The 16,837-nt window shown below is 39.1% G+C and overlaps 1 protein-coding gene across 1 annotated transcript in view; it reads right to left on the reverse strand.

Annotated features, from left to right (window-relative positions):
• Nucleotides 1-15,537, reverse strand: part of LOC138813384 (protein FAM114A2-like) — a 50,829-nt gene extending 35,292 nt beyond the window's left edge. Inside the window, exons 1-3 of the mRNA XM_070001785.1 lie at nucleotides 15,212-15,537; nucleotides 3,091-3,157; nucleotides 212-346 (exon numbers count right to left, since the gene is read on the reverse strand). Coding sequence (XP_069857886.1) covers nucleotides 212-346; nucleotides 3,091-3,157; nucleotides 15,212-15,537 — 528 coding nt within the window. The remainder of the gene's footprint in view (nucleotides 1-211; nucleotides 347-3,090; nucleotides 3,158-15,211) is intronic.
• Between the last annotated feature and the right edge of the window lie 1,300 nt (nucleotides 15,538-16,837).

A 16,837-nucleotide genomic window follows, 5' to 3' on the forward strand; every position in this document is an offset into this window, starting at 1 on the left:
GAAAAGAGCTGGCCATTTGTATAAGCATTAGAGCTCTAACTGCACATCCAGCCCATAAAAATGCCTTCATTTTATAATGCATTGAAAATTCTTTGCAAGGAAATACACTAACAAAATCTCAAGGTAACAAAGGGAAAAATTCAAATTAAAAAACAAAACAAAACACATGAACAACAGAAAACAGCAATCAAACCAGTAAAGGTAACAGTACCTGAGACAGTGTAGAATTCCAGTTCATCAGATCCTTGGTCATTTTAAATACAGGATCCCCTTCTGCTATTACATCTATTGTCTTCTTCACAATGAATTTGAAGGCATCTAAACCCCCACTAATAATGTCCTTTCCCTAGAAAGCAACATAAATGTCATTACTACAATACTGGGAAAACACATTTGCATGTTTTGTGGGGGTTTTGTGTCAGTCCAGGGGCTTAAAACTCAGGGCCTAGGTGATGTCTATGAGCTTTTTTTCTTCAAGGATAGTACTCTACCGCTTGCACAACAGCTCCACTTCCTGCTTTGTTTGCTGGTTAATTAGAGAGAAGAGTCTTACAGACATTCCTGCCTGGGCTGGCTTTGAACCACAATCCCCAGTTCTCAACTTCCTCAGGGGCTAGGTTTACAAGCATGAGCCACCAGTGTCCAGCCATTTATATGTTTCAATTCTTTAAGAGTGACCTACAATACTAAGCACTGGGAAGAATGTGGAACAGTAAGGATAATACACACTGCATGTAGATACATAGTAGGTTCTCCTCTTTGGAAAACTGCTGGCCAGTATCTACTATAGCTACATATGTACAGTGATTCATCAGAAGACATTTCAGGGCTGGGAATGTAGCCTAGTGTTACAATGCTTGCCTAGCATGCATGAAGCCCTAGGAACAATTCCTCAGTACAACATACATAGAAAAGGCAGGAAATTGCACTGTGGCTCAGGTGGTAGAGTGATAACCTTGTGCAAAAGAAGCTCAGGGACAGTTCCTGGGCCCTGAGTTCAAGCCTCAGTACTAGCCAAAAATAAATAAATAAATAACCAAAAATATTCAGAGCAGCAGTATTTGTAATAGCTATAACATGGAAACTATTTCAATCCTTAAAAACTGTGGAATAAATAAAATATAACATAGTGACAAAATGGAATACCACATCCAAAATGCAACATGGTCAAATGATACAAAAATATTGTGAAAGAAGATAGATACAAAATGTATTATAAGTATGTAAAGTATAAAAGCAAACAAAGGTAATCTAAGATAAAAGTCAGGACTATAGTTATCTTCCTAGAAGGGGCATACTATCTCTTAAAGAATCTGAACAAGTTCACATTATGAAAATGAACTGTTTTAAATTTCAGTATTAAAATTAAGAAAAAATATAAAGCATAAATTTAAAGTATAACTAAGTATTTAATATATGCCTATAATGCCATTACTCCAGAGACTAAGGCATAAGTATTGTGAGTCTGAAGCCAGCCTAAGCTACATTCATATCCAGTTCAAGGATGTCAGGCTACACAGTGAAAAGAATGAAAAGAGAATCCAAAGACACAGTTTACGCCTGTAATCACAGCTGCTTACAAAGTAGAGGCAGAATTGTAGCCCAAAGCCAGCACAAGTAAAAGCCAGTGATTGGATCCAAAAACAAACTAGCTATTTCTGCTTTCTAGTTGCCATGGTATGATTGATTCTGCTTTGCCATGACCTTCCTGCCATTATGAACTGACATCTCTGAGAACAAAACTGCTCCCTGTAGATAGATAGATAGATAGATAGATAGATAGATAGATAGATAGATAGATAGATAGATAGATAGATAGATAGATAGATAGATAGATAGATAGATAGGTAGATAGATAGATAGACAGGCAGAAGAAAGGAATAAGGATGTGGCTCAAGTGGTACTTCATATTGCCAAAATAAATAAACAAAGGTTACAATAGCCAGGCAGTGGTGTCTGGTGACTCATGCCTGTAATCCTTCTCAGCTACTCTGAAGACTGAGATCTGAAGATCACAGTTCAAAGCCTTCCAGGCAGGAAAGTCCATGAGATACTTATTTCCAAATAACTTCTCAAAAAATTTAGGGAATAGCGCTGTGGCTCAAGTGGTAGAGTGATAGCTGCCTTAAGTACAGAAAGGGTCAGGGACAACACCCAATTCCTGAGTTCAAGCCCCACAATTGGCAAAAGAAAAAAGTATTTATCTACACATAGTAAACATTTTTCTAAACAAGAGGAAACTATAGTCAGAAAGAGATCAATGGTTGGAAAATGCTGTGAACAGACAGAACGGTGTGGCTACAGACTGGCATGAAGGAACTCCCTTAGGTAATGAAAATATTCTTATATCTCAGTGAGCCATACAAATACAGAAAATATTCTGTGTCTGTGTATCACAATATACTGTGACTATACAGTATAAACATAATTATTATTTCTCAACACAAAGTCATATTGCAAAAAAACCAGTTTTACTGTATGCAAATTATAGCTCAACTTTGTCCTAGAAGACTATGCTGATTCTTAGTAAGGGAATCAATATATATTACAAAGAAGAGTATGTTTCAAAAATAATCAGTTCTCTTTTACCTTTAAAAATCATATAAGAGATCAACAAGTACACCAAGTAATTAAACTATATTATATCAAACACTCTATTATGGAGAGAACTTTTGCTTTCAAGTACTATAAATAAGCTGATATTACACTTGCCTTCCTATACAGCAACTAGAAAACCAGACAAAATATAAGAAAGAACTATTTTTAGACAATGGAAAAAAAGACAAAATAAAAGACTTTGGTCCAGGAGAAAAGAGAAACAAAGTCAACGCTACAGCTGGGCTTTCTGCCTAGAGAAAAGTTCCAAACCCCAACACACAGAGGAGATCCTAAAGACAACAGAACACTCACACACAATGTAAGTCAGGGATAAAGGCTGGCATCAGGGAAGGCTGAAGCAGCTATCATTTGAAAGTCAGAAAACTTCAGAGGATGCAGCTATATAAGTAAAATGTTTCAAGAAGCTACAGATGTGCCCATGTGTCTTTATCTGAATAATATACTGTTAAAAAACACTAGGTAATGCCACACAGTTGGAGAAGAACTAGTGTAAGTAGTAAGCAACACAATCCCCATAGCACAAGCTATGCGGAAACATCTGGTTTTTAAACAATCAAGTGAACAGACTTCACTGAACACCTGAGGAATAAGAGTGAATTCAGAGGAATCAGGGCTCAGCAGTAAAGATTAACTAGTCCTTAAGATTGAAGGCTACACTAGATTCCCTATAATCAAGCCTAACAGAGAGAAGAAAGTGGTGACATTGTCCAAAAAACAAATCCTTTAAATAGGGATACAGGTGGATCCATAGCAAGAATGAGATGTACAAGTCGTTATGTGGAAAAACAAACTTTGAAACTTTGGGGGGAGGAGGAGAATTGGGTGGGGGAGGGTGGGGGAGGATGGGAAGGGGAAACAAAGGAGGAGGCTACAATGCTTGATAAGAAATGTACTCATTATCTTGCCCACGTAATTGGAACACCTCTGTACAGCATTTTCACAATAAAAATTAAAAATAAAAAAGGGTGAAGAAAAAATAAAGAAATGTACTCTTAGTTGGGTACCAGTGGCTCACACCTGTAATCCTAGCTACTCAGGAAGCTGAGATCTGAGGATTGTGGTTCAAAGCAAGCCCTGGTAGCAAAGTCTGTGAGACTCTTATCTCCAATAAACCATCAGAAAACTAGAAGTGGCATTGTGGCTCAAGTAGTAGAGCACTAACTAGCCTTGAGCTCAAGAGCTGAGAGGCAGTGCCCAGGCCCAGAGTTCATGTCCACGATTGATAAAAAAGAAATGTACTCTTTACCCAACTTATATAACTGTAACCCGTATCTTTTAGTAACAGTTAAAAAGTTTTGAAATATGAATCTGAATCCGGAAAGCAGGACTGGGCCACTGATGACTCACGCCTATGGTCCTAGGATCTCAGGGCTGAGATCTAAAGATCACAATGGAAAGCCACCAGGGCAGAAGAACCTGTGAGACTTTCATCTCCATTTATTTATCCAGCAAAAATCAGAGGCAGGGTTCAAGTGCCAGCTGTGGGGGAGGAGGACAAGGTAGACTGTGAAGATGGGAGTTCAAACCCCAGTGCCAGAACATAAACATTAAAAAAGAAAGAGGCCTGAAACCCGTAACTCACACCTATAATCCTAGCTACTCAGGAGACTGAGATCTGAGGATCACCGTTCAAAGCTAGCCTGGGAAAGAAAGTCTATGAGACACTTATCTCCAATAAACCACTCAGAAAACCAGAAGTGGCGCTGTGGCTCAAGAGCTAGAGTGCTCGCTTGAGCAGAAGGGTGCAGGGACAGGGCCCACACCCAGAGATCAAGCCCCATGACAGACAAAAAAAAGTGGGGTGGAGGAAGAAAGGAAGCAAGGAAGCAAGCAAGCTAGCTACCTAACTAGCTGGATGCCAGTGGTTCACACTTGGAACTCTAGTTATCCAGGAGGCTGAGATCTGAGCATCACAGTTTGAGGCCAGACCAGGCAAGGTAGTCTAGTCCAGGCAGATTTATCTCTCCAATTAATCACCAAAAAAAAAAAAGAAGTAATTATCACAGAAGTATAGCTGTTGCTCAAGTAGTAGGGTGCTAGCCTTGAGCAAAAAGGTTCAGGGACAGCACCCAGGTCCTGATTTTAACCCCCAGGAATACCACACACACACACACACACACACACACACACACACACACACACACACACACACACACACACACACACACACACACGAAGCAGAAGACAACATCCTTAAAGGAACATGACAAAATTGCAAAAAAGATGACCGAGTGATTTCATTGGTATCTTTTACTTCAAACTTCTAAAAAGATCCATCTCTAGTATAATTTCCTTCACAGTGAAATTAATTTCTCTCCTTAGGAACTTTAGAAGATGGGAAAGGCTTTAGGATGAAAATGCCACCAATTCTATTCTGGTACACTTAATATTCAACTAAAATCTAAGTCCATAAAACTTCCACTGAGTAGTGGGAGTTCTCTACTCATGAGACATAAGTAAACACAACCTAAACTCTGCCCTCCATGCTAGCCTTCAAAGGTATAAAAAGGGTATATTCTCCCTATCTCTTTTCCTTAGATTTTCATATGCATGATCCATTAACTCTCCAAGTTTTTAAGACATTAATACTAGCCACTCTTCCCAGGGTTTTCCATGATTTTCATTCCCCTCTTAAAACATGGCTCTGAATGACAGATGTCCTTCAAGTGTTTATGAAGTCACTGCTGTTTACTATCCAAACATACTTCTAACTCCTGTTTTCTTTGCCCACTAAAAGCAACTCCTGATAAAAATTTCTGATAATGCTAACAATTTAATCTCCCAATATCTCAAAGCATCAGAGTTAGACATTAAACCATTCTAGTTGCTGGGGGCATGAGGAGAAATGAAACTTCCTGTCTCTGTAACTCCTGAATTTGAGCTTATGTGTTTGAGAATACCATACTTGCACTCACAGCATGATCTGACAACAATTACAAAATCATAAAGTAAACAACAAAGAAAACTGAAGGTACCAGGACCCTACGTTCACCAAAACAACATGCAATAGTCTATTTCTAGAGTCCTTTAGGGAGAAAAATAAACTCATTTTTTAAACACATAGTGTGTTAGTCACAGCCAAAATAGCCTCACAGTAAATAGCCTCATCAGTAAGAACAGTGCCTCATATATGGAGTATTTTGCAGCCATGTCTACTGACATGGCTACTGACCCATGCACTATGGACCCAAAGGTATGTCAATCCAGTTCTCTCTTAGGTATACACAAGTAGTGATAGTGGAACCTGTTAGTCTCTGATGGGTATATACGCCAAAACATGATATAACTCTGAAGATGGAGAAAAACAGATAGAATAAATCTGCTTCCAGAGAAAAAAAAGATAGAGATGAGCAAAGAGTATTAAATGAGAAACAATACGGGCTGTGAGAGATGAAGAAAACAAACTGGTCTTCAAAACTTTTCCATACGGCTTAGAAGTGCAGGTTTCCTTTTGATCAAGACAAACTTCGAAGAATAAATCTTGGCACAGATCAAAATGTTTTTAAAAGAGACCCAGAAACACAACAAATCAAAGAAAGGTTGGGCACATGGGATTACATGAAATTGCAGAACTTCTGCATGGCAAAGGACATAGCAAGAGCAATAGAAAGCCCACCGATTGGGAAAAGATTTTCACTAGCCATACAACGGACAAGGGTCACATATCTAAAATACAACTTGAACTCAAAAAAATTTAATTTCCCAACAACAAATCCTCAAAGAAACAACTGCCCAATAAATAAGTGGCTAAAGACTTAAAGAGAAACTTCTCTGAAGAGGAAAGAAGGATGGCCAATGGACACATGAAGAAATGCTCAACCTCCCCAGCCATAAAAGAAATGCAAATCAAAACAAAACAGATGTTGGAGGGGATGTGGACAGAAGGGAGCTCTTCTGAATTGTTGGTGGGAGTATAAACTTGTTCAACCACTTTGGAATGTAGTATGGAGGTTCCTCAAAAGAGTCTACATAGAGTTTCCTTATGACCCAGCAATCCCTCTTTTGGGCATTTACCCAAGCGATCACAAAGAAGACCATGCTAAAGCTACAAGCACGACTATGTATACTGCAGCATAATTTACCATAGCTAAGATATGGAACCAACCCAGATGCCCCTCAGTAGATGAATGGATAAAGAAAATGTGGCATATATACACAATGGAATTCTATGCCTCCATCAGAAAGAATGACATTGCCCCATTTGTTATGAAATGGAGAGTTGGACAAAATTATATGAAGTGAAGTAAGCCAGGCCCAAATAAACATAGGTCCCATGATTTCCCTTATTTGCAATAACTAGTATATGTCTAAGACAAGCAGAAACGGTAAGAAAAGTTGATGGTAGGTGAAATGATCCCCAAGATAAGGACACAAATGTTTTTTTTTTCTTTCATACAATTGTTTCTAACATATTTATAAGATGATTTCTTTGTTGCTTTGTATGTCCCTCCCCCACGGTATAACCCCTGTTTTCACTGTATTTGATGTTGGTATAATTTGTGGAGGGGAAGGAAAAAAAAACAAATATTTTAAATAGGGATACAGTTGGACCTATTGCAACAATGTCAAAAAACGAACTTTACAACTTTGGCACGGTGTGTGTGGGGTGGTGATGGAAGTGGGGGGAACGGGAAATGGGAAGGGATGGGAAGGGGTAACAAAGGAGGAGGCAATAATGCTTGATAAGAAATGTACTCATTACCTTGTCCATGTAATTGTAACACCTCTGTACGGTATTTTCACTATATATATATATATATATATATATATATATATATATATATATATATATAAACCCTCACCTTCATAAAAACCCAAATGCAAAAAAAAAAAAAAAAAAAAGAGAGAGAGAAAAGGCTAGAATGTACCTCAGCTCAATGGCAAAACACTTACCTAGCAATTGCAACATCCTGGGTTCAATGCCTAGTATCAAAAAACAAAAGGTAGAAAATCAAACAAACAAAAAACAAAAGGCAAAAAAAATAGCCCTAAATAAACAAAAATCTTTTTTGGTCCTGTCAGTTTTAAATTCAGCCAACCGTGGTTGCCATATAAAGTGCTAAGTAATTCTTATATTCAGCATATATGGCAATATAATTTTATTATACAGCAGTCCTTGAAATTACTTCAGATGCAGAGTAGAGAGTTTGAACAGTTACAAGACACAGATCTCTAACTGGCAGCTGGATTCACAAGGCAACCCACCACAGCTGTAGGATGTCCCCATGTCCTTAATATCAAAAATGCACAAGCAAGCTACTGAATCCAAAGTATCCTAGGACTTAATGTTTCTCTATACTGACCTTCAGCAGCTTGACTTCAGCTGAAATCTCACTGGGACTAGGGATCCTAAGGGAAGACTCTGTCGTTTCAATGATGTTTGAAGTATCTTGTCCTAGAGAAAAATTAAATTTGTTGCTCTTTATTACCCAAACTTACCAAGCTAAATTCTAAAAACGAAATATCAAAGTGTGTATATCTAAAATCATGAATGCTATAAGACAGGTTATTTTTAACAATTGGGGTAATTATTCCTTGAAAATATCTCCTTAGTATAACATTTTTTAAACAAAACCCTGATATATCATCATTAAAGAACAGACATTTATAGCAATTCCTAGACTTCATTCTAATAAGAAAATGCTACCAATTCTACTAGCAGTGTCTATCATCTCATGATTATTTTTCTTCAAACAATAAACCCTTGAACAAATGTGGAAGGAGAATTATTAACTAAGTCCTTTGTAACACAAATCTGTAAAACGCACACAGACAGTAATGAAATGACTGATGATTTTACCCACTGTGGCCACTGTAGCTGAGGCTGAGGAGAGCAAGGACTTGCCCCCGGGGCCCCAATATTTCCATCTAGCCTGGGGTATATCTTTGGAAAGTTTCCTATTGTCCCAGTAAATGGGGGGGGGGGAAGACACAAGAAAGTGTGAAAAATTGTTGAGCCAGAGTACAATATACATAAGTTATCTAATTATTAGCTAAAGTATGGGAACCTAATAATATTTGCTTAATGCATTGCTTGACTGATAGACAGTTATCTGTGTTTATTATGTAGGCACCATGCAGCAAAGGAAATTACTGCTGATGGCATTTATAGAACTGAAAAACTATTATTTATGGTTGTAAAAATAAGAAAAGAAATGTAAACCTAAATTAGCATTGAGCTTGAATCTGTCTTTTTTATTGTGAAAATACTGTACAGAGGGTTTACAATTATATGGGCAAGATAATGAGTACATTTCTTATCAAGCATTTAGCCGCCTCCTTTGTTTCCCCTTCCCATCCCTTCCCATCCTCCCCCCCGCCCCCCCACCCAGTTTTCCCTGACCCCCCACCAAAGTTGTAAAGTTCGTTTTCGACATAATGACTTGTACATCTCATTGTTGCAATGGGTCCACCTGTATCCCTATTTAAATGATTTGTTTTTCTCATTGTACCAGGGCTTCACACATTTGGTTTGCTTGCTCATGGCTGGCACTCTACAACTTGAGCCATACCTCTAGTGTAGCACTTTGCTGGCATTTAGTTGGAGATGGAATCTGCATTCATCTGGACCTAAGCATCCTCAGTAGCAAAGATTACAGGTGTGAGCCAGGGGTACCTGGTAAACTCTAATATTTTTAAATCCCAATATTTTAATAGAGATTCTAGCTGGGCACCAGTGGCTCACGCCTGTAATCCTAGCTACTCAGGAGGCTAAGATCTGAGGATCACGGTTTAATGCCAGCCAGGGCAGGAAAGTCCATGAGACTCTTACCTCCACTAAACCATTAGTGGTACTGTGGCTCAAGTGGTAGAGTGCTCACCTTGAGCTGAAGAACACAGAAATAGTGCCCAAGCCCAGAACTCAAGCCCCACAACCCACAAAAAAAAATAGAGATTCTGTGATACCTGAAAAGGGAAAACTTCTGAAGTCTCAGGGTCCCTGGAAGACCCAACTTCTGGTTTTTTCAACTGGACACTACAGCTTCCATTAAGTCTCTTGATTGGTATGTTGGTCAACAGATTCAGTATTCTTCACAGACTCAGAATTCTCCACTGACTCACAGTTTCTTTCTTCAAGGATAGGACTTGCTTCAGTTATCACTGGAGTCTCAGGATCATCTTTATCAGAAAGTCCAAGGGAAAAAGTGATTGAGGTCAGCTTTTTTTTAGTATAAATTATTTGTCTAAATCTTTTGACACTTTCACAGAGTCACAGGCAGGAACATTAGTAAATTAATACAGACAAGATCCCACAGATCTTCCCCCAGGTTCTCCTAGTAACAGCTTTCATAACTGAAGCATAATTCATTGTGGCAGAATCCACCAATCTTCAGCTTTCAACATATTTCAACTGAAATTCTGTCACTTAAAGAAGTATAGATGGAATTACATAGCATGTCACTTGTTAAGATTTTTTACACAGCATTTAAGTCCCTCCAGACCCACTTATATTAAGACTTTTTTTTACTGTTTCTGAATAGTCCATGGTATAAATGTACTTTGGGACTATCACAGAAATAAAATGATTCAGAAAGCTTATGTACAGGTGTTTATGGGAATGAAAGCTTTCTCTGGGAAAAATGCCTGCTCAGTTAAATTTTAAATGTTACTGTTAGGCTGGGCATGTACCTGAGTAGTAGCCTAGCATGCAGGAAGCCCTTTGTTTGATTACTCAGTACCACATGCACAGAAACTGGCACTGTGGGTCAAGTGGTAGAGCGCTAGCCTTGAGTTAAAAAGAAGCTCACGGATAGTGCCATGGGACTGAGTTCAAGCCACAGGACTGTCCAAAAACCAGGTATTGTTCTATTTTTTCCCAAGTAAAATATCATTTTACTTTCCTAGTGGCAATGTATGAATAATCAAGTTCACTTGAATTCTGATCAATCTTGTGTTGTCACTATTTTGATTGAGCCATTCAGACAGGTATGTAGTGGTACCTCACTGTGCCTTTTAAGTTACATTTCTCTAAGGGCTGGGACCAAGGCATCCTTTTATGTGCTTATTTGCTGAATATATACTCTTCAGGGAAACATTTATTTGTATCTTTTGGTCATTATCGAATCATTCTGGTTTGGTTTTTATCATTATGTACTACAGAGATTTGAGAACACTGTATTTTGGAGATTTAACTCCTCTACTATGTGGTTTGCAAATATTTCATGCTAGTTTATAGTTTATCTTTTTCCTGTCTTCCTAGGGTCTTTCCCTGAGCAAGTTTTTCATTGTGAGGAGGTTCATTATCTATTTCCCCTTTTACTGACTATCCTTTAAAATCTTTAGTAATCACTTACTACTAAAACTCTTCCAGAGATTTAATCTATCCAAAAACATTTCTGTCAGAACAGTTTTTTAGGGTTTTGTTTCCTATTTGTAGTGGTGGCCCTAGTGATTAAAAGATGTCTCTAATCCTTTTGCTTTTGTTTTTTGGATAGGGTTTCCTAATTTGCACAGGTGAGCCTCAGACCACGAATTTCTTACACTGCCTCTCAAGTACCTAAGATTACAGACATAAACTACCATGCTTGCTATCTCTGAAACACTAACTTTTTGTTTGGTATGCTCTTAAACCATAATCCTCCTATCTCCTTCTCTGGAATATCTAGGATTATAAGTATGAAACACTTTCTGGGCATTTTGTTATTATTAAAAATATTCATCATAAATATACCAAAATTCTGTTAGTATTGGAACATTTGATGTTACGAAAGAGATGACGTCAGAATATCCCACATCCTCAAATCAGCCAAAGACAAATGCTGGAGAGGATGTGGAGAAAGAGGAACCCTATTACACTGCTGTTGGGAATGTACACTTATACAACCACTTTAGAAAGCAGTCTGGAGGGTCCTTATAAAGCTAAAGATTGACCTCCCTTACGGCCCAGTCATACCACTTTAGGCATCTACCCTGAACAACAGGAACCAATATATAAGGACATGTGAACCTCCATGCTTATTGCAGCACTGTTCACAATAGCTAGGATATGGAAACAACCCAGATGCCCCACCACAGAGGAATGGATCCAAAAATTGTGGTATCTATACACAATGGAATATTATGCAGCAATTAGAAATGACAAAATAATGGCATTTGCAGGGAAATGGATGGAGCTAGAAGGAATCATGTTGAGCGAGGTAAGCCAAGAGCAAAGAGACAAACAATACATGGTCTCCCTGATAAGTGGATGCTAAATCCAAAATGTTAGGTGATATGACAAAATTAACAGGACTTAAGAAACAAAGAACTCTCACTCATCTGGTCGAACCACTACTAAATATCCCCATGCTGCTGATCACATGTATGGTGTATATGTCTACACTGTTATATGTTATAGACTGTGATAGACAATTTGCTCCAGGAAAGTTAGAATGAACTTGTGACTTTAAATGAGCATCATTATTCCACAATACTGTGAAATTTTGGAAATTATGTAATCACTTAATCACAATTTAAAAAAAAAGAACCTCGGGGGAGGTAGGGAGGGAAGGAATGTTATGGGGAAAACAATGGAGGGGTTAACAATGCTCAATAGAAAGTGCACTCATTACCTTGCTCATGTAACTGTAACCCTCTGTATAGTATCTTTACAATAAAAAAATTAAAAAAAGAGATGACGATTGACTTATATTTCATACTTACTTATGTTTTTTTTTTTTTACAGTGTGAGCAATAGAATTCAGGACCCCACACATACCAGGGAAGAGCTCCACCATTTGGCTATATCCATTGACCTCCTACTTCAACATTATTTTTGCCAGTTCTGGGACTAGAACTCAAGGCCTGGCCACTGTCCTGGAGCTTTTTTTGCTCAAAGCTAGCACTCTAACACTTGAGAGGCACAGCCCACTTCTGGCTTTTTCTGTGTATGTGGTACTGAGGAATTGAGCAATGGGCTTCATGCATGGTAGGCAAGCACTCTATTACTAAGCCACATTCCCAGCACCTCAAATCAAATTTTGAGCAGCAATTCAAATACCCAATCTAATTCCTTCCAGAAGAGCTCTTTGGGAATTAAATCAATATCATATTGGCCCTTCAACAAAGAGAAGGAGAACCAAATAGCTTGAGAGAATTAATATATTTCCTGCCCTTTCCTTCACCCTCTTCTTTTTTGCTCTCTCTCATTTTATTTCACCCTCCTTCACCCATACACATAGGTATGTATAAACCTATTCTATAGAGACATGGACTACATGCAGGAAAGAGCCAATATATGATATCAAATGTTTCAAATAGATTTTATTTGTTTTATTATGTTTTTGTTTTTTGTTTTTTGGTCCAGTCATGGGGCCTGAACTCTGGGCCTGGGCATTGTCCCTCAGCTCTTCAGCTCAAGGCTAGCACTCTACCACTTGAGCCACAGCACCACTTCCGGCTTTTTACTTTTTCCTTATGTGGTGCTGAGGATTGAACTCAGGGCCTCAGGCATGCAAGGCAAGCGCTCTACCACTGAGCAACCTTCCCAACCCTCAAATAGATTTTAAAAACATACTAGCAACTAATAAGGCAGAAAGACCAGCACACTACTATAATTAAGATATACACCAAAAATGCTAACAGAAAGGAAAACAACCATTTTGAATCAGAAGACATTATTCATACACAAAGTACCAAACAAAAGTCTAGAGCTTGGAGTGTCAAACCTAGCCTAGAGATGTTTTTAATTTATCTATATAGTGTCTAAACTTTTAAATGAGTTCCATGTTTAAAAACTAGTCTTCATAAGCCAGGCCCAAAGAACATAGGTCCCATAGTTTTCCTTATTTGCAATATCTAGTATATGTCTGAGTCAAGCAGAAAAGGTCAGATAAGGTGATGTTAGGGAAATGAACCCTAAGATATGTATTCAAATGCTTTTTTTTCTTTCATGTGATTGTTTCTAACACATTTATAAGATTATTTCATTGTTGCTTTGTATGTCCCTCCCCCACAGTATAACCCCTGCTTTCGCTGTATTTAGTGTCGGTATAATTTGTGGAGGGAAAGGGGAAAAACAAATCATTTAAATAAGGATACAGGTGGACCCATTGCAACAATGAGATGTACAAGTCATCATGTCGAAAATGAACTTTTGTGGGGGGCGGGGAGGATGGGGGGACAGAGGGGAGGATGGGAATGGATGGGAAGGGGAAAAAAAGGAGGAGCCTACAATGCTTGATAAGAAATGTACTCATTATCGTGCCCATGTAATTGTAACCCCTCTGTACAGTACTTTCACAATAAAAAAAGAAGAAGAAAAACAAAGGAGGAGGTAACATTGCTCGATAGGAAATGGACTCATTACCTTGTTCATGTAACTGTAACCCCTCTGTACAGTATCTTTACAGTAAAAAATATATACAAAAAAACCAGTCTTCATACAAATGTGCAAGTGTCCAATTTCCCTTGAAAACTTGAAACAAAGGCTCTATACTGACTGGTTAATAACTACCTCATGCCAAATGGTCCTTTCAGGCAACTGGTCCTTTCAGGCAACGCTCCTGCACCTCAAAACTGGCACTCGAATTCAATTCACTCATTTATGTTAACTTTATTAGGCCCATAGGCATCTGCAAATGTCTGCCATGAGAGGTACATAGGATTATGATAGGTGAAAATGCCAGAGAAAGAGTTCAAAGGTATAAAAACAATCCATGAGAAAGCTCAAAGTTATATATGGTACCAGTTGCCTAGAGCCATTAAAATACCAGGGAGAAAAACAATCACAAGGCATGAAACCAGAAAGCAACTTTAAGACACCTTGGAGCTAAGCTGTATGTATACGTGTGTGTGTGTGTGTGTGTGTGTGTGTGTGTGTGTGTGTGTGTGTGTGTGTGTGTGTGTGTGTGTGTGTGTGTTGTATAATATGTGTAATTCATGCACGATATGTAATACATACAAAATATATCATTGTAGAAATGTAATTCATGTAACTTCATATAAGATTAGGACATACTCTGAAATAGGAAACAATGGTAATCTCTATTTTTTGGTCATCACCATCTAAATTTGAATCTACATGATTTAAAGATCATCTAGAGGCGCTGGGAAGGTGGATCAGTAGTAGAGTGCTTGCCTTGCATGCATGATGCCCTGGGTTTGATTCCTCAGCACCACATATGCAGAAAAATCCGGAAGTGGCACTGTGGCTCAATTGGTAGAGTGCTAGCCCTACGCTGAAGAGCTGAGGGACAGTGCCCAGGCCCAGAGTTCAGGCCCCAGGACCGACCAAAAAATCATCTAGAATGTTCTAGACTGGAAGACTATGAGTTTATATTGTTTATGCTGTTAATATTATTAGTAGAAGGAATGTAGATACTCTACTCTAAATGAATTCATCATCTCACAGCAAACATAAATGAATAACAGGTAGGTGAAAGTGAAATTGCATTATTTAATGGTTTCCTAAGTTTTCTGGGTATTTTATGATGAATTGGAAGAGAATACACCAGTGAACTAAGAAAAAAATAAGCTGAAGGGATTCATATTTTTAAGGAACCAAAATGCATATGCTTGTGTCTCTCACACCTACCACACACCCTCAGGCCACCTTTTCTTTCATTTTCTCTTCTCAGCAATCAAGGCTACCAGCACCTACTCTGGGACTTACCTTGCTCCTGCCGACCACAACTTGGGGAGTACCATGCACCCAGCCAGCACCACAGCCACTGCTGACACCTCCAAAACATGCTCCCAATGCCTGGCGAATACTTCCCCCTGCTGGGTGGGTCTGGCCGCGTGTACTTCTTGGTCCTGCTTCTTCTTAGATCTGATGCGGCTAGGGTCTGGTTTGTTGAGTTTGGGCACCAACCAGTGGTTTAAAGGTTGGCTGACCATAGTCATTGGAGTGATGTTGGCTTGGAAAAGGAGACTGCCTTTGTGTTTTTGAAGATCTGACCATCCGAGAGGTACTGAGTGCCAAGTACCCTCCCACATTATCCCGAGGTCAGGGGTCACCCAAGCCACTGACTTGGCAAGGCCCAAATGGGCAGAACAGGGCTGTCCAGGCCAGTAGCAAAGTGTTTGAGAGGACGCTTAGTAATATGAATGGGGCAGGAAAAGGTGAGGGAGGACTAACTAGCAAATGCAAAGGCCTTAACAAATTTTAGCAATCCAAGAAAAGAAAAAGAAAAAAGCTGCAAAAAAAGGGAGGCCAAGTAAATTGGAATGTGGCTTAGTGGTAGAGTGCTTGTCTAGCATGCATGAAGCCCTGGGTTCAGTGCCACATACACAGAAAAAGCCAGATGTGATGCTGTGGCTCAAGTGGTAGAGTATGTTCCTTGAGTAAATGAAGCACAGGGACAGTGCCCAGACCCTGAGTTTAAGCTCTAGGACTGGCACAAATAAATGGGGGTGGGGGTTGCACAAAGATAAGATGAGGTCTGGGATTTGGACACCATGTCTTGTCAGGCTTATGAGATGGGATGAAGTTTTCTTTTTATTTTCTGTGTGTGTGTGTTTGTGTGTGTGTGTGTGTGTGTGTGTGTGTGTGTGTGTGTGTGCACGCGCGCGTGCGTATGCGTATGTGTGGTTAAATGGCGATGAATCTCAGATTTTCCTGCCCAAGCTTGTCTCGAACTATGATCCCTAAACCTTAGGCTCCTGAGTAGCTAGGATTGTAGGCATTAGCAACCTGCACCCAGCTCAGGATAGTTTTAACTCTTAATATGGAACTTAATGGGAAATGGCAGTAGGTTTCTAAGCAGAAGTGTAAGATGCTTTGATTTGTGGTTTTTAGGATGTCCCCGGACCCTTCCCTCATCAAAAGATGCATCTCATTATTTATCCTTCAGCAGTGTAAATGTGTGAAGTCTGGACTTTTGGAGCTAGAAAGGCATAAGGTTATAAATATAAGGAAAATGGAACTTTTCTGAGGTAAAGAGAATTGTATTTTTTTTGTCAGTCATGGGGCTTGAACTCTGGGCCTGGGTGCTGTCCCTCAGCTATTCAGCTCAAGGCAAGCACTCTACCATTTGAGATATATAGCCAGTTCCAGTTTTCTGGTGGTTTACTGGAGATAAGAGTTTCATGGACTTTCCTGCCCAGGCTGGCTTTGAACCATGATCCTGAGATCTCAGCCTCCTGAGTAGCTAGGTTTATAGGCGTGAGCCACTGGCACCCAGTGAGAATTGGATTATCTAAGAATCCAAACATGTGGTTAGGTATGAAACTCAGTGGTTGCATATCTTGCCTAGCATGTGCTAGACAGAAAGAGAGCACAGAGAAAAAGAAAAAA

This window comes from Dipodomys merriami, unplaced genomic scaffold (assembly GCF_024711535.1).
Source record: "Dipodomys merriami isolate MVZ:Mamm:240054 unplaced genomic scaffold, mDipMer1.0.p SCAF_593, whole genome shotgun sequence".
Lineage (NCBI taxonomy): Eukaryota > Metazoa > Chordata > Mammalia > Rodentia > Heteromyidae > Dipodomys > Dipodomys merriami.